The sequence below is a fragment of the Tuber melanosporum genome (genome assembly GCF_000151645.1).
Source record: "Tuber melanosporum whole genome shotgun sequence assembly, scaffold_25, strain Mel28".
NCBI lineage: Eukaryota > Fungi > Ascomycota > Pezizomycetes > Pezizales > Tuberaceae > Tuber > Tuber melanosporum.
Window position 1 is genome coordinate 238,414 of NW_003298919.1, and position 23,640 is coordinate 262,053.

At 49.2% G+C, this 23,640-nt stretch overlaps 7 protein-coding genes; 2 read left to right on the top strand and 5 right to left on the bottom strand.

Moving 5' to 3' along the window:
- Positions 1 to 501: 501 nt before the first annotated feature.
- Positions 502 to 1,895, top strand: GSTUM_00006228001 (uncharacterized protein). XM_002838413.2 has 3 exons: positions 502 to 776; positions 837 to 1,295; positions 1,358 to 1,895. Exons 1-3 carry the CDS (start codon positions 651 to 653, stop codon positions 1,361 to 1,363), a joined length of 591 nt encoding a protein of 196 aa, XP_002838459.1. The 5' UTR covers positions 502 to 650; the 3' UTR covers positions 1,364 to 1,895.
- Positions 1,896 to 2,285: 390 nt separating this feature from the next.
- On the bottom strand, positions 2,286 to 4,341 carry GSTUM_00006229001 (uncharacterized protein; the record flags this gene model as incomplete). XM_002838414.2 has 8 exons in its annotated part: positions 3,905 to 4,341; positions 3,763 to 3,826; positions 3,640 to 3,676; positions 3,542 to 3,570; positions 3,429 to 3,484; positions 3,232 to 3,364; positions 2,991 to 3,113; positions 2,286 to 2,932 (listed from the first exon to the last, which is right to left on the bottom strand). The coding sequence occupies exons 1-8, from the start codon at positions 3,941 to 3,943 to the stop codon at positions 2,286 to 2,288; spliced, it is 1,128 nt and encodes a 375-aa protein (XP_002838460.1). The 5' UTR covers positions 3,944 to 4,341.
- A 1,649-nt stretch (positions 4,342 to 5,990) lies between these two features.
- On the bottom strand, positions 5,991 to 8,241 carry GSTUM_00006230001 (uncharacterized protein). XM_002838415.2 has 6 exons: positions 7,783 to 8,241; positions 7,303 to 7,587; positions 7,185 to 7,236; positions 6,955 to 7,068; positions 6,556 to 6,899; positions 5,991 to 6,499 (listed from the first exon to the last, which is right to left on the bottom strand). Exons 2-6 carry the CDS (start codon positions 7,486 to 7,488, stop codon positions 6,476 to 6,478), a joined length of 720 nt encoding a protein of 239 aa, XP_002838461.1. The 5' UTR covers positions 7,489 to 7,587; positions 7,783 to 8,241; the 3' UTR covers positions 5,991 to 6,475.
- Positions 8,242 to 10,520: 2,279 nt separating this feature from the next.
- On the bottom strand, positions 10,521 to 11,565 carry GSTUM_00006231001 (uncharacterized protein; the record flags this gene model as incomplete). Its single annotated transcript, XM_002838416.1, has 2 exons — positions 10,521 to 11,396; positions 11,476 to 11,565. 2 exons carry the CDS (start codon positions 11,563 to 11,565, stop codon positions 10,521 to 10,523), a joined length of 966 nt encoding a protein of 321 aa, XP_002838462.1.
- Positions 11,566 to 14,422: 2,857 nt separating this feature from the next.
- Positions 14,423 to 16,647, top strand: GSTUM_00006232001 (uncharacterized protein; the record flags this gene model as incomplete). Its single annotated transcript, XM_002838417.1, has 9 exons — positions 14,423 to 14,681; positions 14,798 to 14,935; positions 14,970 to 15,220; positions 15,276 to 15,343; positions 15,413 to 15,521; positions 15,582 to 15,619; positions 15,673 to 15,708; positions 15,771 to 16,496; positions 16,554 to 16,647. 9 exons carry the CDS (start codon positions 14,423 to 14,425, stop codon positions 16,645 to 16,647), a joined length of 1,719 nt encoding a protein of 572 aa, XP_002838463.1.
- A 766-nt stretch (positions 16,648 to 17,413) lies between these two features.
- On the bottom strand, positions 17,414 to 18,610 carry GSTUM_00006233001 (mitochondrial 54S ribosomal protein YmL3; the record flags this gene model as incomplete). Its single annotated transcript, XM_002838418.1, has 1 exon — positions 17,414 to 18,610. One exon carries the CDS (start codon positions 18,608 to 18,610, stop codon positions 17,414 to 17,416), a length of 1,197 nt encoding a protein of 398 aa, XP_002838464.1.
- Positions 18,611 to 19,024: 414 nt separating this feature from the next.
- On the bottom strand, positions 19,025 to 23,332 carry GSTUM_00006234001 (uncharacterized protein). XM_002838419.2 has 4 exons: positions 22,975 to 23,332; positions 21,762 to 22,668; positions 20,345 to 21,594; positions 19,025 to 20,277 (listed from the first exon to the last, which is right to left on the bottom strand). Exons 2-4 carry the CDS (start codon positions 21,899 to 21,901, stop codon positions 19,928 to 19,930), a joined length of 1,740 nt encoding a protein of 579 aa, XP_002838465.1. The 5' UTR covers positions 21,902 to 22,668; positions 22,975 to 23,332; the 3' UTR covers positions 19,025 to 19,927.
- Between the last annotated feature and the right edge of the window lie 308 nt (positions 23,333 to 23,640).

The following is a 23,640-nucleotide window of genomic DNA, read 5'->3' on the forward strand; positions in this document are numbered from 1 at the left end:
TGATAATATGATACTTGTACCCCTCTTGGGGAGTATCTATGCTACCCTCTGTGGAAGGACCGTTTATACCGGCTATCCTAAGGCAGCGGGACCATACCTGTGGAATACGGTAATTTACCGGTACTGTACTCGAGTAGCAGAGCCTTCCTACCATCTACCTGGTCTGCCAGCACTCGAGCAGAAAATCGCCATTTGCTTCCATACTAGTAGTGAAAAGCCAAAAATTCAGAATAAAGGGGAAAAGGAAGAAAGTACTGTACTTGTACTCGTACATCCATTCCCTATTTACGTTTACTCGAGTACAGTGATACCGGTTGCGGGATCATCCAGGGGTCTTTTTCTCCCTGTCTTTCCCCACCCCTCTTGGTCTCACGACACCTCCCCCCCCCCCCCCACACACATTTGATCCCGTTGCTAGCTGCAGCTTAGATCCTGGATTGCCCATACTTCTCCCCCCTCCCCCACGGTTACTCTTCCAATCCTCCTTCCTTCCTTCCTTCCCCTTTCCCTGCATTATCCCTCTTCTTTCAGACCCTTTCTACACGCCGACGTCTATCCTTTAATACCCTAGTTGCATCTTTTTTTCCTTACCATCGTCCTCTTCTACCCAAACTCCACCGACGTCAATCACCGCTAGGCATTATCACTTGATGTCTGCTCCGACCTCTACCCTCCCGGCAGAGGTGGCCCCTAATCACCATTCTACGCTGGGAGAGAAAGATTCCGTGAGACCGCGAAGTGGCAGTCATTCCTCCACTTGGTCATATGACGAAAAGGTGAGAGACCATCTTCTTTTCTCCATTGCCCGAAATTTTTGCTCACTAGTGAAACGAAAGCACCCCGTCCATTCGACCCTGGATGATGATGAGGAAGATTTCCTTCCAGTTGGAGCCGAAGTATCCCCCGCGGTGGAGAGACGTATGTCCGCCAAGCATGACTATTCCCGTGAGCATGAGCCCCGCGACCGGAGATATAGTGGCACTTCAGCCCACAGGGGTCCTCCATCCCGCAAGCCTACCGCGAGCTACGGGTACGACCCCGTAACCGGCCAGCCGGATACTGGGATGGGCTCACCTTCGCAACAACTCGCGAACATCGATTGGGCGCACGTACTCGCGGCCTCTGAAAATAAGCATGCCGCCCCCGCCGCCACCACCTCGCCGACTCACTCGAGAAAGACTCCCTCCCGAAAGCCTACAGCCAGCTATGGCATTGACCCCGTCATGGGACATCCAGAGCACGGCCACCACCACCATCCTTACCCTATTTCTGAGAATCAGCCCATTAGGACAGAGGTCAGTTCTTCCGCTGCAGATCCTGGTAGCCAGCTCACCGCTGAGGGACCGGGAATTATTAGAACTGAATCTGGCGTCACGATGACCAATCTCCGCATCTCCTGCGAGTATCCTAAGCCCACTTAGATTTTGCGCCTAACTTGGTGCTTTTTTCTTTTTACTTAATATTTGGTTCTCTCACGTCACGCCAGATCCCTTTTTTTGACACTTTTTTACTTTTCACTTTGCCATTTTCCCTATTTTCCTATGTAACAAGAATTCACGCTGTCTCATAACGTGTAGGCATTGGTTGGGACGAAGTGGCAGCACCGATAAACTGTTTTGGGCTTTCATCTGATTATTCACTTTCGGAACACTTGCTCTTCCGAGTGGTATATTACCTCGAATTAACATTGATGTCGGTGGTCACGCACAAGAAGCCGGAGATCGAAGAGAAGGAGAGAGAGTGTTCCTTGTTTAACTTCTTTGGGTGTAGATGCGTCTGTGACTGCCCTACTTGCAACAGTCGGCGGCGTCTATATATATCAATTGGTCTTGTCATTTCCTAGATCCTGATGCCCTAGGTAGTATGGCAGGTGGTCGGACAAATTTGCACTTTCCATCACACCGAAGTCATACAGTAAATTTACTTCCGACTGCTTGATTTCGGATATAAACGAGTGATATACTATGAGCCATAAACCATAAGTCGTACCCATACCCTATCCGCGTCAGAAAGCGACCGTGAACCCGAGCAATGATATCGCATTCCAGATCGAATACCCCAACTCGTATGGGTACCCCAATAAACCGTAACAGGGGAAATGATGTTATATTATGCTGATAGATACCCGGTCTCGTCAGTGAGGTTTTGTTTACGCCATAGCTCACGCTGCATGCGAGTTCTTGTGCCTTAACAATGAATACATGTTAAAAAAATAAAAAAATAAAAAAATCCCGATCTCGTCAGTCCATTGGATAGGGAAGGAGGCCGTGGAGGACCTCCGACGCCTATTCGCTTCTGAACTGGTTCCTCATGTTATCATACTTACTCCCGGGGTACGTAAGAATGTTGTTGGTAGTCTCCAACGACCCCGTACCACCGAACCGGTCCACGGTAGTCTTGATCAAAGACCGCGGGTCCCCAATCGGCTTATCAGAGCTTAACTCCCACCACATGCCACCGCCCAAGCCCTTCTCCAGGATATATGAGCTCTTGGTCTGCGCAATGGTGGGTGTGTCGTAAGAAATCATCTCCCGGGCGGCAGAGTCATAACTCCACGAGGCAACGGTACTGTTGTCAGCGCACTCGGCCGCGCCGGCTTTCGGCAGGGCCTTATAATCCCACACGCCATTCTCCCAGCTCCCGTTGCCGATGCCGGTGAAGGAGGCTCCGGGCCCCGTGGTGGCCTGGAAGGAGCGGCCGTAGAGGGGCATGCCCAAGACTATCTTGTTGCACGGGACGCCGCCGGCGATGTAGGCGTTCACGGCGTCATTGGCACTGAAGGGCGTGCTTTCTGGGTTGGAGGCTGAGTGGTAGAGGTTTGCTTGGTGGCCAGCTGTGGAATCCCAGCTCCCAGCGAAGTCGTAGGCCATTAAGTTCCAGAAGTCGAGGTATTGGTTCATTTGGCTGATTAGGAGTTTGGTGTAGTGGGTTGCTGTGAAGGTATCGTAGTTAGTCCGGGGGCCGGGGGGGAGGGTGGGGGGGGTACTTACCGCCGCAAGGAGCAGCAATAGTCAAAAGCAACTTCTGGCCTGGCGCATACTGGTTCCCGTAAGCGTCGAGTTGTGTACGGCACTCTGCCAATAGAGAAACAAAATTCTGAGCCTGGGTGGCATCTAGAATATCGAAATATCAGCTTTAACCCCGCTACTCTCAAGATACTCTAATCGTATCGTACCAGCAGGGTATTCCCTATCAACCCAATTAGTCAATGCCCCATAGAAAACATCAGACGAAAGGGCATACCAATCAATATCGATACCATCAAATCCCAGGTCCCTGACGAGTTGAACGGCAGTCCTGGCGAATGTACACCTGCCAGCAGCCGTAGCTGCTGCCGGCGCAAAGTTGGCGGAGTATGTCCACCCTCCGATGGAGAGGAGGGTCTTGAGCTTGCGGTTGCACTTCTTCAGAAGGAAGAGCTGCTTGACGCAGCCGTAGACGTTTGTGCCAACGTCGTTCCAGGAGTCGGTGGGGTAGTGCTTTTCTGCTTGATTGTTAGCCTTCTATCTGGATGGATGTGGCCGGTTTATTGAGTGCCTACCAAGATCGGAGTACGGGTCGCTCAAGTAGCTGCGGGAGTGTTTGGTTAGATTGGAGTGTTTGGCGTGTAGGGTGCTGGAGGAGGGGGAGAGGGCTTACACTTCACCAGATTCAGGGCGGACATTGGCAAAGGAGTCTGGTGTAGCATTAGCCTATCCGTTCCGTGCTTAGCTACGCCATGTTGCAGCAGCTCTCGGTAGGATGTATTATTCGCAAACTTACACAAGATGTGGGTCAAATGAGAAGCTGGGATGTCTTGGGGTTGGTAGTTGCGGCCGTAAATGCCCTGTTTGTGAGACCGGGTGAATCAACAATGAAGTTCATTGCATCAAGGTAATGGTAATGGTAATTGAATATCACGAACCCAGTTGACAAAGTAAGCAACCGTCTTCTTTCCAAACATTGTAGCGCGGGGGGTTTCTGTGCGGGTTGCCGTACAGTCGTCGAGGTATGAGGATATTATGTCGTTAAACGCGGGGCGCAGGGGTTCGTAAATTCTTGGGGCTAGTACAACTGATATAACAAGCAGAGCTGAGATGATGAAGATTCGAGTTGTGGTGAGTTGGAAGGTCATGAGGAGGGACTCCCAAATAGTTTTATACTTGTAATCCTGGGGTCTCTTTTTCTTTCCCACCAAAACGTGCTAATTTTGTGGGGCATGGTAGGCGATGATGTTCCGTTTGTCCCCTTCCCCACTCCACCCCATTGCCAGTGCTATTTCGTTTCTAATGCCGGTACAGTATTCGCACGCCTTCCGCCCAGGAAATCCCGTCTGTGTTCTCTTTTTTTTTTTCTTTTTCCTTTCCTTGCTTTAGCCCTTTAGGTGGTGCAGCCGGTTGGGGGGATTTATGATCCAAGGGAGTTCTTGGTAGGGTTGGCAGGATGGTCAGCTCAGTCTATCCACGCAACTGCACTTCACTCAAATATCACCGCCACGGTAGCCGAGCTCTATTCAGTGAGAGAGTACCGTATTCCTCCGCCAGTCCGTCCAAGATACCTGGGATGGCGATATCATCTTTTCTGTGTCAGATTTCAAAGATTGGGCTACTAACATTTAGGGTGCTACGGCATAAGGCCGTCTTTCTACATCAATCTTGTAAGTCAAGATTTTATGACTTTATCTTAAAATAAGATTTAAGGCTGATCTTGATTACCTAGTGGATAGGTGTGTAGGGGGTGTTGGGTTTGCATTCTGTGGCGAGGGGGCTTGGAGGAGTTTGGTGGAAGTTTGGGGATATCGGTTGCATTTCTTTTCTCTTTTCACTTGCACTGGTGTACTGTACTACTCCTAGTATATCAAAATTCTTCCAAGTTATGGTTCGTGCAGTCCAAAAGGTGCACCAGAATTTCCCTTGTTTTCAAATCATTATATCTCCTTATCAACATCAAATATAAAGTCGAAAAAACTACTATCTTATAGATCAACTTAAGGAAAATCTTGTAGTAGTTTTTTTAAAGCAATAGGAGTTGTTTGAAAAGTGGTATAATTGTTTAAAATCCTTGATTTTGTATGATACTTACAAATATCTCCCATGATGCTATGTAACAAGGAGGTTTTAGCATCAGTGAATACAGGACTAAGACTATACTCAGATAGATATTACAACAGATTGTGATGTAGACATTGGTCTAAGAACTATTACAAGTAGACAAAGAAAAGTACAAGATCATTACCTGTTGAAGTACTAACTCTCCCAAGGAGTAGGATTGCTACAAAGTCTTTTACCCTCCGAAGGTCGAAACAACTGGCCCCTTAACGAGTTCTTTTTCTTTGGCATCATAGTAAGTCATTCTTTCATAACATAATTAGGTGCTGACTGAGTGGAGTACTGGTACCTTGTTTTTTTTAACTTGTTTCACGGCACCGTTGCCATAGACCTTTACTGAATAAATAAATAGAGGCTACGGTACGGTACGTGCATGGCATAATATTATACGAGTTAATATGATAGAGCGATTCTTTCCCTTCGTCCCCTTCATCTCCTCGCCTCCACATCCCCACACCTCCCCTTTTAGTCCTCCCTTCCTTCACACATCAAGGTCCAATGTAAAAAAAGAAAAAAAAAGAAAAACCAAGGTATCAGTCCCTCATCTACCAGCGGCGAGGTTCCAGTATTAACACGAAGGTATGAAAAAAAAAGAAACGGACACACACACACAAGGAGACACATAGAGAGTGTGGAAGAGAGAGAGAATGAAGGATCCCCAAAAGTGAAAATGTACAAATGTTAATTTTTTGGCAATGCTGGAGAGTGATGTGAGAAATAAGAAAGAAAGAAAAAATTTCCCGATTACGATACCCCTCCCAACTTCCACCCAGGATCCTCCCCCGTCTTATTCTACTTCCTCCGATACTGTCCTAACTTCGCCTTGCAAGTCTAGTGCCAAACCGACCAAATCGCCGACCGGCCGATCCGTCCGGACAATATGAGAAGATGCTCTAGTATGAGAAAGAAGAAATAAAGGTAATACAAGGAAATAACGACATCAAGTAGAAGCAGGAACCAAAGACAGAGGGGAACATAGAAAAACCGACGATACAAAGAAAGGAGAATGCTAAGAGAATAAAAGAAAAAATGGAACGGAAGAAGCAAAGTAAATAAAAGAGTTTTGGCACGATCAGCTACTTTGTCCCTTTAACCTCCGGCCTCCTCAATGCTCCCCAATCACACCTAATCCCGTCACCCAAACAAAAGGAGGGGAAACCGCATTGATTTGAATGCCTCCGATCATACCCACCAGTTTGCGGATGCCCATGACAACCTTCGAAAACGTTATATAACGCGGAAATTGATATTGACAGGCAACCGAGAAGATGAATATAAAGCAAAAGGCAATGGGACTAAAGAAAAGGTACAAAGGAAAGAGCAGACCATTCCGTGTCTCTCAAGACTTGAGGACCACGACTCCAATTATCATTGCCGTTAAAGAACTTTTACCTGTCGTCTGGGTTTGTGACCTGTACACAAATTCGTCAGAAAAGCAATTGGCAAAACCTATAGGTAGGGTTCCAACCTTCAGAATTCTCCTCGAATAGTCCTGATTATCCGCAATGCTTCCAACACTGTCTCTCCTCTGGATCATAACAGGGTCGAGTCGGTGGTCCTGTTGAGGTTTCTTCGCAAACTCCCTAGCTGCTACTGACCTCTTGTACTCCTCCTCGACTTGCTGTCTCTTTCTCCGTCTGATGAAAAAGAAAAGTCCCAGCCCAACCGCCAACACCGCCAACACACCCACAACTACCCCAGCAGCAACGCTAGCTTTGTCGACAGATTTTTTAGGCTCTGGAGGTGGGGATGGTGGGAATTCGCTCTTATCCGAGGTGGGAGTAGCTGTGGGGTGGGAAGTGGTAGATCCACCTTGACCGAGGATTAGCAAGGATGCTCGCCATCATAGATATAAATTGACACATACCTCCTGCTGTTGAAGTAGGCGAACTTGATGACGAGGACGAAACAGGATCTTGATCAGGGTTCTCCTCCAATCCAGACAAATAAACCGAGAAATAGTCACCCAAGCGAGTACCACCTATATAACGCGTCAGTTGGATTAAATATTCGAAGGTTTGTTAGATTAAAATCAAAGGGAAAGGAAGAAAAGAAAAGAAAAGCAGAAGAGAGAGAAAAGTATAAAGAGGCCCTTACAAGTTTCCTGCTCAAAACCAGGGCATCCTTGTTTGCACTTGCTATCGTCCACCTTGTATGCATCGTTTGGAAGAAAGTTTCCACACAAACACAATGTACGGTTGGTCATTGCCTGTACCGAATAGCCCGGCGGCTTAACGCAAGTTTCCCTACATTTTCCTCGCGACTGAAAATCATCATCCCCCTTCGTCTGGAGGGAGCCACTGCTGTTGTAACACCCGTGGTAGATAGCATCACCTGTGGCAGCGGACAAATGAACATATCCTGCCAAAGCAGTCAACAAGATCGCAGATATCTGCTTCATCGTGTGATTTAGGGTTGGTGTTGAAACAAAGTTGCTCAGGGGCGATGAGCGGCCACCCGTGGTGGTGTGATATTCAGGCAACGAATGTGCGAAGCTGTGCTGATAGAGTGGACACGGTCGGATCAGTAAGGTATACAAAGCAGAACGGTCAAAGGGATGAGACAACTCAATGACGGACGTGATGTTTGTTGGAGCTAGTGGTGCTGGTGGTGGTGGTGGTGAGAAGCCACCAGCGTCGGAACAGGAGTCAAGGGAAGGACGGAGTTAAAAGGGGAAGAATAAATGATTACACACCTTTCAAAGACAGGACTCGTTCACTCGTGAGATGCCGGTTGCGCAGTGGGAGGGCAGCTCAATGCAGGAACAGTGTGTTGTTGACCAGTGTGACTAGGGGGACGGCAGAAAAGGGAGGTGCAAATGAGGGCAAGGGCGCGCGGCGGGAGTAGGGCCCGAGGAAAGATTACTTCGCTTTGCCCGGTGTGAAGGGATTGAGGGAGGAAAGAGAAAGAAAAAAAAATTAATATTATATGAGAATCTGATTTAAGAGAGGCAGAGAAAGACCGACTTTGAATTTGCTAGGGTTTGACCGTGGGGAAGGGGGGGATGGGGGTTGAAGGTTGAGGAAAAGAGAGATTAGAGGGAGTGCGAAGAAAGGGAAAGGGAAGTACGAGTGCTCGTACTGTAGGCTGTAGCAGCAGCAGCTCGGTGCCTTTTCCTATCCGAATCACCGAAACGGACAGGAGTCGAGAAACAACACGGGCAGCAAACGAATGGCTGGTGTGCAACGACAACCACGGAGGAATAGGAGGAAGGGAGGAGGATTGCCGGCAATGGATTCCTCACAAGGCGCGACAATAGTAACGAAGGCGGTTGAGGGTTTAGCAACGAGTGTGAGGGAACTCCTGAAGAGTTCACAAGCAATAGAAAAACTTGTCGATGGTGTTCATGACGATAAGCTTTTCCCTTTTGCCTCGATCTTTTTTTCCCGCCCTTTTTACTTTCTTTCTCTCTCTCTCCGATTTTTTGATTGGGTATGTGTGGTGCAGATGGGAGGCGAGGGGTTTTTTGGGAAGGATTTTTTAGCGAGAAAGGCACAGTATCCAGAAAATGAAAATGGGTTAACTTAGAGGATTGGAATGACTATCAACGAATGATTCCCTCACTGCAAGAAAAGGGAAAAGAGGATGAGCGAATTGCGAATGGGTTCTACGGCGTGGCTGTGCGGAAGAGGGCCAAGTTGGTGTTCTTCCGTTGGCTGCTCAGAGGATCGCGGCAAACACAGGCGGACAGCGGCGGCGGTGTAACGCCGCTGCCAGTGCCCAATCCCTGTATGATACTTGTATTACCGGTATCAGATTCTCTCATTCCTCCTTCTGATCTGGCGGGCCAGCTGCTCGAATACCCTACCTATCGCAAAGTACCGGTACCGTGCGAGGTCAATGTCATGATGAGAATTCATATCAACACTGGTACCGGTATGCGGACAACCCCCCCCCACTACCCTATCCTTCCGATCCGCCGATAACGAGCAATCGCCCAGTTCAAGTATTATCACTTCCCCAACCCCTCCCCCTGTTTCCCAGTCTTCAAAAAGCCTGGAGAAGTATGATACTGGTATCGTACTTGCACTCGCTTGCTCCCACAGCAACAACATGTACCACTCGAGCCCTGGTGGTAGTACTGGTACTCGTACACCCCGCACGACAAATGCAAACCGAAAATTAAGGTACCGGTACTTGAGCACAGAGCAAGCCACACCTTAGCCCAGCCAGCCAGCTGTCAACACCCCCACCTCCTTTTGTTATTGTTGCTTACTCCCGAGAAATAGGTCTTATTACTTGTATATTATTACGACAGTACAGTACAGTACCATGCTCGATCACTGCTGTTGCCCGTTGGTGTTCCCACCACCGTTCAATCAAAAATATCGTAATATTATCATCCCGTACCCGCACCCTATCCCTACATTCCCCCTTCTTCTTCTCCTTTCTTCTTCTCCTTCCTCTTCATCTGAACGTTGGTAACGCATGATAACTCCTCCTTCCTCACAGGAATAGACATGCTGGTAGACTTCTCTCACCCCCCCCCCATCTCCACCATCCGAGATTAACTTTCCAGCTTGACTGCTCCGGGAGGGGGGCTGTACCAGTAATTGTCGGATTTATTGACACAGATTGAAACAGTTGTCCGAATTCTGCAACGGTGGGCAGACAGGGGCTGGCCCACTTGTACTCGAGTACCTCCCACTTAACCTGCCTATATGGTACGAGTACTGTACGAGTACAGGTACTCTCCAGCGCCACATCCACACATCCCAACTTTTTTTCTTCTTCTTTCCTTCCCTTCTCTTCCTGTCCCTTCTAAGGGTTGCATATCGCACAATTTTACGATCTCTGGACTTGATTCGTGCTGTATGCTCTTCGAGGGTGTCAGACATGCCCCATTGAATGCCTTTTGGCTTGTCATCGGGAATGGATCAGCTGCAGGTTAAGTACTTTACAGAACAGCCCTCCAATAATTCACCTAAAATAGAAATGACCTCGTGTTTCCGCTTCGGTATCTCGCGTTCCTCTCTTTCCTCGAGTAAGGACGCGTTTGTCGAAATTATCCCTGACATTCCCTTTTTTTGTGTCGCATTACAGTAATATCTGTCCGTGCACCATTTCACCACCACCTGCTTTCGGACGAATAATTGTCACAGAGCTACCCCAACTCAACGACTTGATATCAGAGGGAAAGGAAAAAAAATAAAAAAATACCGATATATATATACAGATACAGTTCGCTAAGGTTGGAAAATAGGATGGAAAATATAGATAAAAAATATATGGATACTAAGATTGATAAGAAGGATGAGCCCCCCTCCCCCCATAAAATTATATAATATGGTAGAAGGAAAGGAAAGGGAATACGGTGGAGACGAAAACCACCGTCCATATCCGAAACATGGTTTTTGAAGCAACCGCAGAACCGAAACACCAGCGTGAAAAATGAGACCCCGCAAAAGCACCATGACTAGCCCTCTCCCTCTCCTAAGACACTAGCTCGCCCCCCAGCTCCATACCCAACCCAGCGGTATGGCGACTGTTACCAGCCGGCACCGAAGGGGACCCTGTGGGGGGATGAAGTTGATCGAAATTCAGCCTCTTGCGAGCATTTGCGATAGGAGTTCCTCTCCCAGCACCGACGGAGCCCCAAGCGCCCTGAGCTGGGGAAGGTGTGATATTGACAAAATCAGCAAAGTTAAAGCCGGTTTGTGGGGTTTGAGGGGCTCCCGGGGTACCCATAACAGATGACGGGAGAGCTGATGAATTTGATGGAGGTGTGGTTGGTGTGAACTTTGCTTTTGGCATTACTCCAGCTGGGGAGGGGGATGTTGCAAGATATATCAAGAGATCAGCGCCACGATCACCCGCTGGTTTGTTCGCATTCCCTGGTTTGGCTATGCGCCTTGGTGGGGTGCGAGGGGGACTTGAGTGGAAGCCATGTTCGAGGCCATCCTTACCCTCCCCTGTCCCATATCGATACCCTGGAGACGACTGCACGGTGCGGTTCTGATCCCTCCATGACTGGCGACGTTTGGATGATGGTTGTTGGAACTCGGCGGATGAGGATGTCCGTACACGTTTTCTAGAGTTGCGAAAATTCGGAAGGGGGCCGATACCAGACGATTGGCTGCCTCGCCGTTTTTGTTGCACGTTTGCCTTATTTTTCCGTAACCATTCGAGATCCCCTTCGCTGAAAAATGAGGTCCCTGGTGACGGTGATTTTTCCTGTGACCCTCTCTGACGTTTCCTTCGTAGGTCTTCTTCGACCTTAGGTTCGATAGTATCTAGGGTTAAGTTTTCCCATCCATTCTTCGTCTTGAAGTTTGCGAGCGCAAGTCGATGTTGAAGAAGCCTTGCGATCTAGACCAGAAGCATTAGCAAAGTCCAAAATAGGCACCACACCGATTTCTCGAGTGCGGGGAAATGGGGGAGAAATCACCCTTGACACCTCCGCACGCCGAATGACTTTTCTAATAACTTCTTTGGTTTGTTTCTCAGTCCAAGGTTTAGGTGCTGGTAAGGAAGACATGTTCCAAGCCGGGCCAAGAGAAAATAGATATAGATACAATTATTGTTGAAAAGGAGCGGCGATTGTAGGAGAATGGGTTTACGAGAGTGACAAACGCTGCCGCTGTTGGATAGGTGATGAGGAATGTAGAAGGGAGAAAAACCTTGTTAAGGGGACCGGGGCGGGAATTCACACAGATGGAGAGATGTTAAGTTTGACACCGAACTCCTGTTGCTTGCCGCAAGAACGAAAACACAAAACGCAAAGAAAAGAATTGGAAGGGTGAAGGAAGGGGGAACAGTGAAAGAAAGAATTAATCTAGGTAGTCTCTCTTTGAATTACCTTTTCCTTGTAGAAATCTCCTCCCGGGTGATTATTTCTTTCCTCTCCTTTTTTTTCCCCTTCTCTCTCTCTTTCCCTCTCCCTGTGTTTTTTCTTCTCTCCAACCGGACTTTTTTGTACGGGGTTTTTGGGGTTTGATCCCACGGGAAGAGCTGAGAACACTCAAAACGCCCTTGGGGCCAGAGCGATGATTGGGCAGCGATTGATTTTCGGGGAGTATGGTGGAGGCAAAGGGTCAGCAGAGCTTACAAAGCCAGGTGAGCGAAGTGCCGCAATTAAGAGAGGCAGAAGGGATAGATGGGCGTAGATATGGCGAGGGAGAGCTTTTGTCTCTCTTATGGCACTTTAGAGGGAGACTGGTGCAGTGCTGCACAAGGACCAAACAGCCAAGGAAGCATCCGAAGGGGCAGGAGGGTGTGTGTTTTCACACCAACGAAAGAGGCTCAAATTTATTTAGTTTTCTGTGTTTACCTTATTTTTGCTTTGTTTATTTCCTATTCTCGATTAAACGAGCCCGTTTTAGGATGAAGAGCAAGGGGAGGGGGGGACCAAAGAAGCATTGGCCGCGGGAAGATGACGTACTGCACATGAATGTTATGCTTGGAGGCTCCAAGGCAGTCGGAAAGCTCTAATTCGCAGATTGAAAGAGAGATTTCCGTCTTGTTGGGCCGCTTTTTCGATGGCAGTGCCGAAGTAGGGTAGTCTACAGGATTTACTCGGGTGCAGTACCAGTACCAGTAGACTACGGACGGTGACGGCAGAGAAGCGATCAAGATCAGATGAAGAGGACCTCTCCAACCTCGTAAACATGATCTGGGTCTAACATCGGTGAAGACATCAATGCTACCGCAGTAGCAACACCGTGAGGTCTCACCGGTGATAAATGATGGTTCTTTCTGAAGTTTTCACCTATGCATAACATATGTACTCGAGCACGGTACTCGAGTAGAGCCTTGAAACCTCTAATCCGTGTCGTCCAATGGTACTCTAGTAGTCCAACGGGTGCACCACCGCCGCCGCCCTTGAGCTAGACTATCGTACTCGAGTACGAGTACTATCCCCAACGACCCGGGTACGTTGGCTTTTTTCTCTTCCCAGCCCCGGGACTGGCTAAGCTGTTATGATATGAGATTAGGATAGCGAGCATCTGAGATCGGGGGGGGGGGGGGGCCCCAAATACAAACCGGTAAATCACCGAGGGGTAGCGCACCTGGGACGCCCCCTATGAAATGAAAGGTAAACCCCCTCCCTGGTATATACGGGACAATTTCAAAAAATCCTAAATACCGGGCCGTCATAAGCTCTGTTCCTCTCCCTAATAGGGAGACCCCCCAATCACCATTAGCATTCTCGGGGCTTTTTTACTAGTGCTTGTCCACTTGTTCCTCTAGCTCTCCGGTATACAAGCATCCACAATTGCTATACTGTATCTTAATTTGTATCCACTTACTGCCCTGTCTCTGATTTCCTGGCTACTCTACCGGTATGCCACTGTAGGTTTCAGTACCGGTGTTTGCCATCTTCACCAAGCAGTCGGAATTGCCACCGGCTCCCTTGTTCATCAATTTCTATGATGCTTCTACTCTTTTCTCATTCTATCTCCCCTCTTCCTCCTCCTCTCATGAATGCGTGCATTCCTCCCCCATCCCTCCTGCTTTTCTTCCTCATTTCCCCCACCCTTCTCCTTCTCCTGCTCCTCTACCCCGCCCCCGCTCCCGCCCCATCCTCCTGTCCCTGGTTCTACTCCTCCTTCCTCCTTTGCGAACTCTCTTTTTGGCTGCTTTTGCAGCTGCTCGCGTGTTTTTCCTATTGTCGTGTTAATTACGCCTCTCGCTTCTTGAATTTCCCCATACACACTCTCTAGCTGTCTCACCATTAGCGTGCTTTGTCCAATTACACACCGGTAGCCTCGCCAGCCTGCCCCATAGTTTATAGTCAATAACCGTTCATACCTTCCCAGACCGAATCTCCATCTGCACATACTCGCCTCTCGTCCGAAATGAAGCTCCCCAATTTGCGAAAGTCTCGTACGAGTTTTTTTGGCAAAACCGGAGTGCCCTCGCCTTCTATCAAAACGGATTCTACAACCTCCATCACCGAAACCCCTGAAACTTCCTTGAACTCTCCGAACGACAAATCCAAATCTAGTAGCTCTGTGTCAGCTACTCGTCCCTTGAGGCCAACTTCCGAAATATACACTTCTAGCTCTGGCAAGGCAGATCCAAATGTGTGTACTCCGAATTGTTTGAGAAGTACTCAGGGAAACACCACTAACACTTGTTAAAAGGGAAGTCCTCCCAATCCAGTTGTCAGATCATCTTCAGTGCCCCTATCACCTTTTGCTCCTCGGCTTATCTCTGCTCAAGAAGGACAATGGTTTCATCAGAGTGTAATTCTGGTGTTTGGGGAGGTTGGGGTGGCTGAGCACCCAATTGATGGAACCATTACTGTTCATCACCACCTAGAGGGGTATCCGGCGACTCAATGGCCGGTTAGAAGCGGTCACTTCAAGGTTCTTGTGCATCTTGATCCGGGAATGAACCGACTTCGCTTTGATTTCTCTGCCTCCAAGATTCCACCAACCAGTTCCGGCTTGGCTGTTAATTTCCTGCCCTTGACGTCTTGCCCACCACTTCATCTCGCTATACTGCTTGCAAAGGATTCTCCGGGAGAGTTCGAGTGTCATGGTGATCTAAAACTACGTGGGGGGAATGATGTACGGATGGCAAAGAAGAAGCTTCGAATGGCAGCGTATGAGATCACATCACCCGTAAAACTAGTCGGTTTTCTAATAAGTACAAAGTTATCTTGCGCAGCTTTTCACTGGTGAGCAAATGTTCAGGCATAGATTGGGTAACGATATTTTCCCCTTTTGTTTGTTCGGTGGTTGGCTTTCTAACACCGGCCTTAGGCCGACGGTGTTTTCGGCTTGAGGAGGAGTGGGTAGCAGATTCCTTGTCTAGTAGAGATGACGGAGTGATGAGGAGTGTTGCAAAGGTCCACATCTTACGTACTCAGAAAACGGTCGGGGGTAATAATTCTTGGCTCTGTTGGCCCATGTATTCGTTGCTTACTTATCAAAGATATTCAACGACGAGAGGCCTCTCGGGACGTTCGAGGGATCTGGGATATTGCCTCCGAGGCGGTAGAGGATTATTTTGGAGAAATCGCACCCGTGACGAAGCGTCATGTTGCTGTACTAATTCTTGATGCCAAGGGGGATTTGAGATTTGGGGATCTTATGAATCGTTCCGCGTTCAGTAATGGCATGGGACTCTGTGGTAGCCGCTCGTTATACGCCCTTCCGTCGTGCTTGGAAGAAGTGGTTTCGGCAGTATGGCTCTGTTCTGGGGCCCATTGGTTTTATCCGGAACTGACGGAGTTTATAGTTTAGCGACTGTTCTCGCCCTGGTGATGCGATTGAAAATAGCGATTCCTCTGAGTCTGGAAGCTCTTGGTGGGTCGTTCCCAGTATCATGTTTTGTCGCGTCGCGACATTGCATCGGGCTTATGAGTGAGAAATTAGGGAAATTGCTACATCTGTAATGAAAAACATGGTAGAGGCTTTCATCAGTCCCCAGCCACCGACCCAGCCCCGTGATCTTCAGCATATTAATAGGACTTTTTTGATGAAGGTTTGACCCCCCATTTGAAACAAGCCTGCTATTTCTTATGAAAATTGACTGGGGCCGTAGGAGCCGTATTCTTTTCGAACAAAATCCCCCGGGCTGAGGTATGTATTTTCTAGATCAACGGCTATGTGAATTATCACTGATGTATTTCGAGGTTTTGTGTTCCCAAAAACGAGTCTAATTGGCCCAGGTATGGTTATTTCTACTCGCGGCATGGTGTCTGAAAGCTGATGATGTTACTCGAGCACAAAGGGTCGATTGTCTTCGGTTTCGCTACCATCCCTGTTTCCGGATTCCAACAGATCCTGTGCCGCCTGCTCTGCCGGATAACCCGCAGGTCTATGCCGTCGAGAGCGGTATTGTTGCTGGAGCTCAAAGTGGCATAGTTTTAGTGGAGATCTACACGGATGGCGTTTACCGGGGACACCGGGAGTTCACCAATAAGCCGGAGCGGGAGGTTCTGTTGCTCGAACATGACCTCCGGTGGAGCCTGCCAGATGGTCATAGAACTGTGCCTTTGAAGCTCAAGATATATTCCGCGGGGCAAGGGAAAACTGTTGTGGAAGACTTTTCGACTGTCAAAAGTTCAAAGGTCCAATTGCCAAATGGTTATGGGGTAGCTTTCAGGAGCTCCTCTCTTGGGGGACCAAAGGCTGAGGGATCCAGGCCTCAACAGCTTATATTGCATACAGTGACACCCGGAAGGGTATTGACAAGCATTAGGGTATTTCACAATTCGGCATTAGGAGGATTAGAGTTCATGTATGAGGATTCATCAACGCAACTGTTTGGCCGTAGGGGGAGCAGCGAGAGCCAGGAAAAGGTTGAGGTTTCGGACTTTCCTTTAGATACAAGAAAGGGGGAGAGCCTACTTGGATTTTGCGTGCGCTCGGGAGCTCAGGTCGAGGGGATTGAAATCTTGACGAGCTTTGGACGCCGATCGCCGATGTTCGGAAATCCACATGGTGGTGGCGCAAGGTAATTCGGCCTATCTTGAGGAGTTGGCAGCTCGGGACTAAAGACGGCGATTAGCAGCAATACATTGATACCTCCCCGGGGACGTTCCATAGCTGGCGTCTCAGGAAGCTATGCCCAGTGTGTCGACGGGTTTTCAATACTCTATAAATGAGTAACGACTTTACGACTTACCCGCTTCACAACAAGAATATTCTTCGTTTTACAAACTGCTTATGCATCTGGAATTCTTTGACTATCGTTGATAATATTCCTCCATTACTGGGAGGACCTCTCTGGCACACAAAATACATCCACTCTTTTTTTCTCTTGTCTATCAGGTTTTATTGGGAGGTTTCGTTATGTGAGGGCCATTGTATGGGGACTCTGCTAATGGCTGGCCCCCTGGGCTGTTGGTGGGGTGGTTGTAATGAAGGTAATGCCCTCAGGCGTGGGGCCTACTGGTGGTGTGACAGTTTCTGTGTGGCATATAATAAACCGGGTCGAGCATAGAGAGGGGGAGGTTTGTTTTCGTAATTCCCAAAAGCAGACGTATTTGATACTCTTCCTCTTTCTTCCTCTTTCTTCCTTCTTTCTCCTTCCTTTTCTTCCCTCTTCACCCCATCAACGGAGTTCTTATCTAGTGGTGTACAGTACAGTGCAACTAGAGATGTCAGATGGTTGCTCATTTTTGCATCGCATGCGTCCTGTAGTTTGACGATTCATCGATCAACTAGGTGTCCCATGTACAGTACAAGTATATATATATATGTATGTAAAAACGCAGAAGAAAAAAATGGGGGAATGATCATGTATACACTTGAATAGCACCTTTTCTTTTTTCTCTCTTTCTCTCTCTTTGACGCACAGATTCTCGACCATAGTTACGTGCGCAAACCCACTAAACCCACCACCAAACCATCTATTCTGCCAGATCAAAATCAAACAATAACCTCCCCAACATCTATCACAGCGGGCCTAAACGGAGCGTGCGGGTCATCATCGGTCTTGCTCGGCAGGTCCACCTGCGGAGCCGGAGAATACAAGTACCAACCCTTGAGCGCGTTCACAGCAGCTCTAATCCTAGCCTCATTCATACTCCCGCCATGCCCCTCCCCGATCTTCTCCAGGCCGGAGTAGACGCCGACAACGAAGACGGGAGCAATGGATCTCCTCCCGGTCTCACTGATGTGCCTAGCAATCGGAGGCTCGAACCCCTCCCTGGAGCAAAGGCTGGACAACTCCCTGGTGGGTTGAACGAAATTGAAAAGCTTGTCAATGTCCAACTTGCGACTAAGCACGTGTTGGCGAAAGAACTGCTTGACAGGACCAACCCCCTCGTGCAGGTAAACGCCAGCGAAGGTAGAAGTGACGAAGGAAGCAGTAGCCTCCTCCTCGGGCACGCCATTCGTCCACCTCTCCCCCTTCTCCTGCCACCACTTGTACCCGCTCGCCTCCACTTCCGGTCCCGGTGGCAGACGCTTGAATTGCAGCAGTCCAGCGTCCACGTCTGCCCTTGGCTCGAAGGCGCTCTCGACACCCCACTCGCGGCCCATCGACGCGAGGGCTTTCGCCCCCACGTATGCGCTCAAAGCTGCTCGTAGGACTTCCGCTGGTAGGCGCGGGTAGGTGCATAGTAGCCATTCCGTGGCGTAGTAGTTTATCAGCGCGCTGCCCAGCGTTGTTAGCGAGCGGTTGTTGAAGAGTGGATTCGGGTCGGCGCTCGGATGGATGAGCGCGCGCGCTAGTGTTTGCACAGGGAATTTTGGGTGCAGGCTTAGGCGGGCGTGTAGCGCTGCTAGCTTTGCAGAGGTGGTGGGGGAGCGGCAGGGCGGGAGGGTTGTTGGTGCTGTTTGAGGAGGAGGAGGCGACGACGAGGGTTGTGGGGGTTCGGGGGAGGTGGTTGCGGGGGGGTTGGGGTTTGAGGTTTCTACTGGTGCTGGTGCGGTGGTGGTGGCGGAATTGCGGTTTCTCGTGCTGGTTGAGAGTGGTCTTGGATTGGTGGTGGTGGTGGTGGTCGTCGTAGCGGTGAAGTGGGGTGTTCTCCGTATATGGTGGGGCGGGAACATCCGAGCGCTCGGATGTCGAATTGGGAGCAATTGATCCCGGAGTAAGCCTGCACAACGCATCCGCTTCATTGGCGTATGTCCGGGTGATAAAAAGCGCTTCCTTTCTCTCCTTCGGATTGGAAAGGTAGGTTGGGTGGTGAGGGAGGTGTATGCGTGCCGCTTGTGTGTGCGGTGGAAGGAAGGTTTTGAAAAGAGCCGAGAGACGAAGAAATCTTGGCAGAGCTCGAGGACCCCCCCGGTGACTCGCGCGGTCTCTCATGAGGACTACGAGTGCTCACTTGTGACATAAACCCCACGGCACCGCCGGTTTAACTTATCGCAGCTGGGACACAGAAGGCCATCGTTACGGGGTCAAGTTGGATATCATAATAATCACTATGATACCCTCGACGTCAAAACGCGCCCATAAATTGGAACGGGCAAAAACCTGGTATATGATGATCACTTACAAGTAGCAGTACAGGAATTGTCAACCAATTCACCTAATTTCCAAATGGCATACCACACCGCCATCCCACGATTAAGCTTCACAAGAATTCAAACACGCGTATCCCAAACCATGGCCTTGGCTAATGATAAGAGAAGGGATAAGAGAAATGGAGGGTAGTCAAAAGGTCATAATATATCAAACACAATGACAACCAAACCCTCACTCCTTAACAAGTCGAAAGCATCGAAAAGAACCCCTTGAGCCAAAATATTTTCCACATTTTCAAAAAAGGAGGGGAACCAAAGCCGGGTAATATAACCAGAGCCAATGCATCAATGGATATATGGAGCATTTTACCGGAAACCCAAATTAACCGGAAAAAAGAAAGATAGCAAGTATCATAACAGAAAAAAGTGTAGGAAACCCCAGATCGAGTTTTTTTTTTTCCTCAGAGCGGGCTATAAAGAAAGAGGGATTGTTAGGAGTAAAAAGCAGGTAAACTAGTAGTAACAGGAAGAAAATAATCATGTACTAAGAAAATAATGGTATGATGGACGATATTACTGGTCCCGATAGCTCGAACAGAAAATGAAGTGAAGAAAAATCCAAGAAAAAAATCGTCCATCGTGTACAAGACAACCCAAATATTGAAAAAGCTGAAGGAAAAGAAGCGGGGGAAAAAAACACAGGATAGGACACAGACGATAACAATGCAAAAATGAATAGGGGACGCCTGGATGTTAACCAACCCAATAAGTGATACGATCGGAGACCAAAAGAGCCAGTTATGACGCTCCACCTCGTCCCGATTTTCGGTTTTGTTTGAAACCCCCAAAATGAAAGTTAGAAGGAAACGCGGTTTTCCAACCCCCCCACATGCCTACGGGGTACGCTCGAAAAGAAACTCTGAAGCGAAGATACGGAATAGAGATTCTCGGCCAGAAAGGACTCTGCGGTTAATATATGAGTCTCAGCTCCCATCCATTTCTTGCCGCTGCCCCAGCCTCGCCTTCGGATTCCTGAGGGGGCGAAGCGAACGGAGATTCCTCACGAATCTCGGTAGCCTGAACCTTCATATCCTGACCTTCCGGCATCTCTCTGACAAATTCGTCATCAACCAGGATAGTCAGGCCACGGGAGTTAAGGTGAACAGTCCGAAGCACAGCTGAGGGATCAATTCCACATTTGGAGGCAATGCTTGTAGCCAGACACGATGAGGTACGGGTTTGGAGGTAAACCGCTCGGTGATACTGGTTTGCCTGTGGGGGTGACCCAATCGGCACTGGGAGGATGTATATAGACATTACTATAAATTGTGTCAGTGAAATCATTGGCCCGGGTTGGAGGGTGTGGAGGATAGAAATATCACTGACCAGGTTTGGCAAGCCTCTCTGGGGGCGGATTATACGAGGAGTCAATCCCGATTGCTTCTATCCAGCCAGAGAGCATGCCAGCATCAGGCTTGACACGAACCGGAGCATCAGATACGCCCGGATGATGCGATTGCTGCTGAGGGGGCGGCAGAGGCTGAAATTCCCTCTCCCAATCACATCTTTCCAGCGAGTTAAAAGCATCACCACGCTGGCTGGACTGTGACGCCGAGCTCGGCGTTGGCGAGACAAACGAGGATGCGGTGGTGTTCGTCGTAGCCACGCTTGATCTTCTTCTGGCCCACACATCTTCCGAGATTTCTGGCACCTCCCCAGGCAGATGAACCGGGTGCAAATCGGGATCGTCGATCTCGCTTCCTCGAAGATATAACACACTGACGGCCCGTGTGCTAGTGAACATGTCCTGCATACTGGCCAGCTTGGCATTGGTATCCTCTTCATGAGCCCTTACTCCACCAACAGAACTCGCAGAAGACATTGACCACGTCCGCTTATGCTTTAGTGCCTTTCCGGGCTTTCCCGAATCCTCATCCTTCTTGCCTTTCTTGCCTAACGCTTTCATGCCCGTCCCCTCAACCTGATTTGCTTGCTGCTTAAGTTTCTCAATAGTCTTCTTAACATGTAGAATGTCATTGGCCAACTTCCTTTCCGCTCCATGGTCCCGGAAAAGCTTAACCTTACAGAAGCAGATCTCTGGCTGTTCGGGCGGGGATTGTGGTGAACCCGACGACAAAACCTCGGTCTTGGCACACAATCTCACAGGAATGCCCTTCACACCTTTCGAATGGCTAAAGTCCGTAGAAAGGAAGTTGAACCGTACCGATACAGAGGCCTCGGGAGAACCAGAAGGGGGAGGAGACCATATAACCGCGAAACTGTCGAACGATGCTGTCTCAATGTCGACCCTCCCTTTCTTCTTGTCATCCTCGGGCTGTGAAGACGCTTCAACATACTCAACGGCTTGCAGTTTTCCGCCACGCTGGTGAGCTTCATTGGTTCCTCGACCTTCCTTCCATAGTTGCCAACACGACGCCGGTCTCGAGCGTTGTGTTTCATCATGAAAAGATATTCGAACATAGGTACGATACCTCATGGGCCCAGTGTCAAGGGGCGGAGTGGTATCCAAGATTGATATTGCATATGCTTGCCCCTTGTTAAGATATGTGACCGGAATCTCATCGGGGTGCTTTATCATCGCTGTGGGTGCGTTCAAAATAACATTGAAGCGGAATCTATGATAGATTGTGGCGTTAGCAAACAAACACCAAACATTGTTCTCACAATCCCACTAGTGATAGATTGCTCTCAGCCTATCGTAAACCGAGAAATGGCAATGCAACGGGTAACGGCGAAGAAGTATAATGTCCCGATGAGCGATGCCGGTGAGAGCAAGACAAACCTTTCGGATGACGCAATTGGACCAAGCTCATGGTCGTATTGCTTCCCCTCCAGCACCAGTAGCTGGGTAGGCCCCATCACAGGTCCTTCCAAGGGCCCAGGCTCCGGCAAGATCTCATCCCCGCCATCCCCCAAGTCCATGGGGCTACCCGGCCCTGGTGATGTCCTAGCATACTGTGTAGGGTCCAGAAAATGGGGCTGCAAAGGCTGGCTGAAAGGATGGTAGTTATGGAATTGATGCGGCTGAATGGCTTGCGGATCGTAGTCTGGAAGACCGACGCCGCTGGTGGTTGGTGGAGCCATCGCCGTGGTATTCGGCAACGATAGCGGTGTCCCTGCATTGATCCCTATATTCGGTGTTTGGAGGTCATTATGGGTTGGGTTGTACACGGTGTTTGAGGCGCCCGGAGTTGGTGTGAAAAGACCAGGAGGCTGGTTCGCGAATGCTGCAAAGGCAGCGGAGGTTGGGTCCAGCAGCGATGGGGTGAAGCGAAACGGCTCTGAGGGTGCTTTCGGTGTCGGTTCGAGATCTTCATGATCATGTCCGAATCTGTTAACCCAGACAGGAAGGATTGTCAGCGGAGTGACCCAAAAGCTTCATCCCCGTACCCCTTGGAAGATTGCGGGGTGATTTTTTCCCTCCAAAAAGACCAATTGGTAAAGAGGATAGGAAAAAGAACTTCCCCTCACCCCCCGGTGAAGTGTAGAGAAGGGGAGAAACAAGAACAACTCGCGCTTCAGGGATGTGACGTGGGACTTGCCTCGGCTGATTTAGGGTGGAATCATGTAGCCCGCCTGCTGTCTGCAAATGCGACTCGCTTGGCCCGCTCGTCGATCCCGCGCGCACGCCAGGGAATGATTGTCGAAAACGTTCGAAAAGCTCATCCGGAGGTTTTTGCGATGACTGCCTGCGAACATCAAAACAACAAGCAAAGTAGAAATCCCACGGTCAGCCTCGAAAACTTCCATAAAACACTGAACACCAACAGACTAATCCACCAGACAATACAATGACAGATCCCTCCGTGATCTCTTACTCTCTTCTCATTTCTTCACCCCTTTCTTCCTTCCCCATTGCGCATCCATTCCACCCCTCACCAGAGCACGGATACCGCAATGGTACTGGTATCCCGCGAACCACAGAATGAAGGGTGATAAGGAGACTTGGAACAGGAGATAAACAGACTAGACATTGGGATCGTCAGGGCACGAACCTGTTGCGAAACATAGTTGATCAACAAGCAGAATCAGGGAAAAAAACAATAATAAGGATATCACGGAGGTGGTAGTATTCGTCAAATCGAGTATTTCAAGGTGGGGTAGGGAAGTCGCAACTTGCTTCCCTGGTGCAGAGTTAAGGGAAGCAGCGAAGTGGCATGGGGTGGGGGGGGGGAAATAGAGAGCGGGTGATATTTATTTTTTCCTCCCTCTTTCCTTATTCTTCCCAAATGGAGCTTTGCGAGATTTGCATGCACCCAAGAATGGCAAAATAGATGGATGGGATACTTGAGTACAATACAGCGGTGTGGCGCGTCGAGGGAGAAAAGTCAACATCCCTTCCTCTCTCTTTCATTCACTCTTTCACTCTTTCACTCTTTCACTCTTTCTCTTTCTCTCTGTCTCTCTCTCTCTCTCCTTCTCCCTGCTCCCCGGGGGCAGACACAAGTAGCCCCTAAGGCGTATTTAAGTGGGTGAAAGAATTCCGGTAGGGGAAGTCGGTCGGGATGAGGATAGTACCGGCAATGGCCATTTGGGTCTCCTGTTTCTGTAACCATCTAGCTGCTTCTGCTATGCGCCAGGAGCTTCTCTCCTTCTCTTATTTCTGAGGCAACGAGGGGGGAAGGAAGCTGACTGGTCGCATCATACACGGGGCCAGCCGT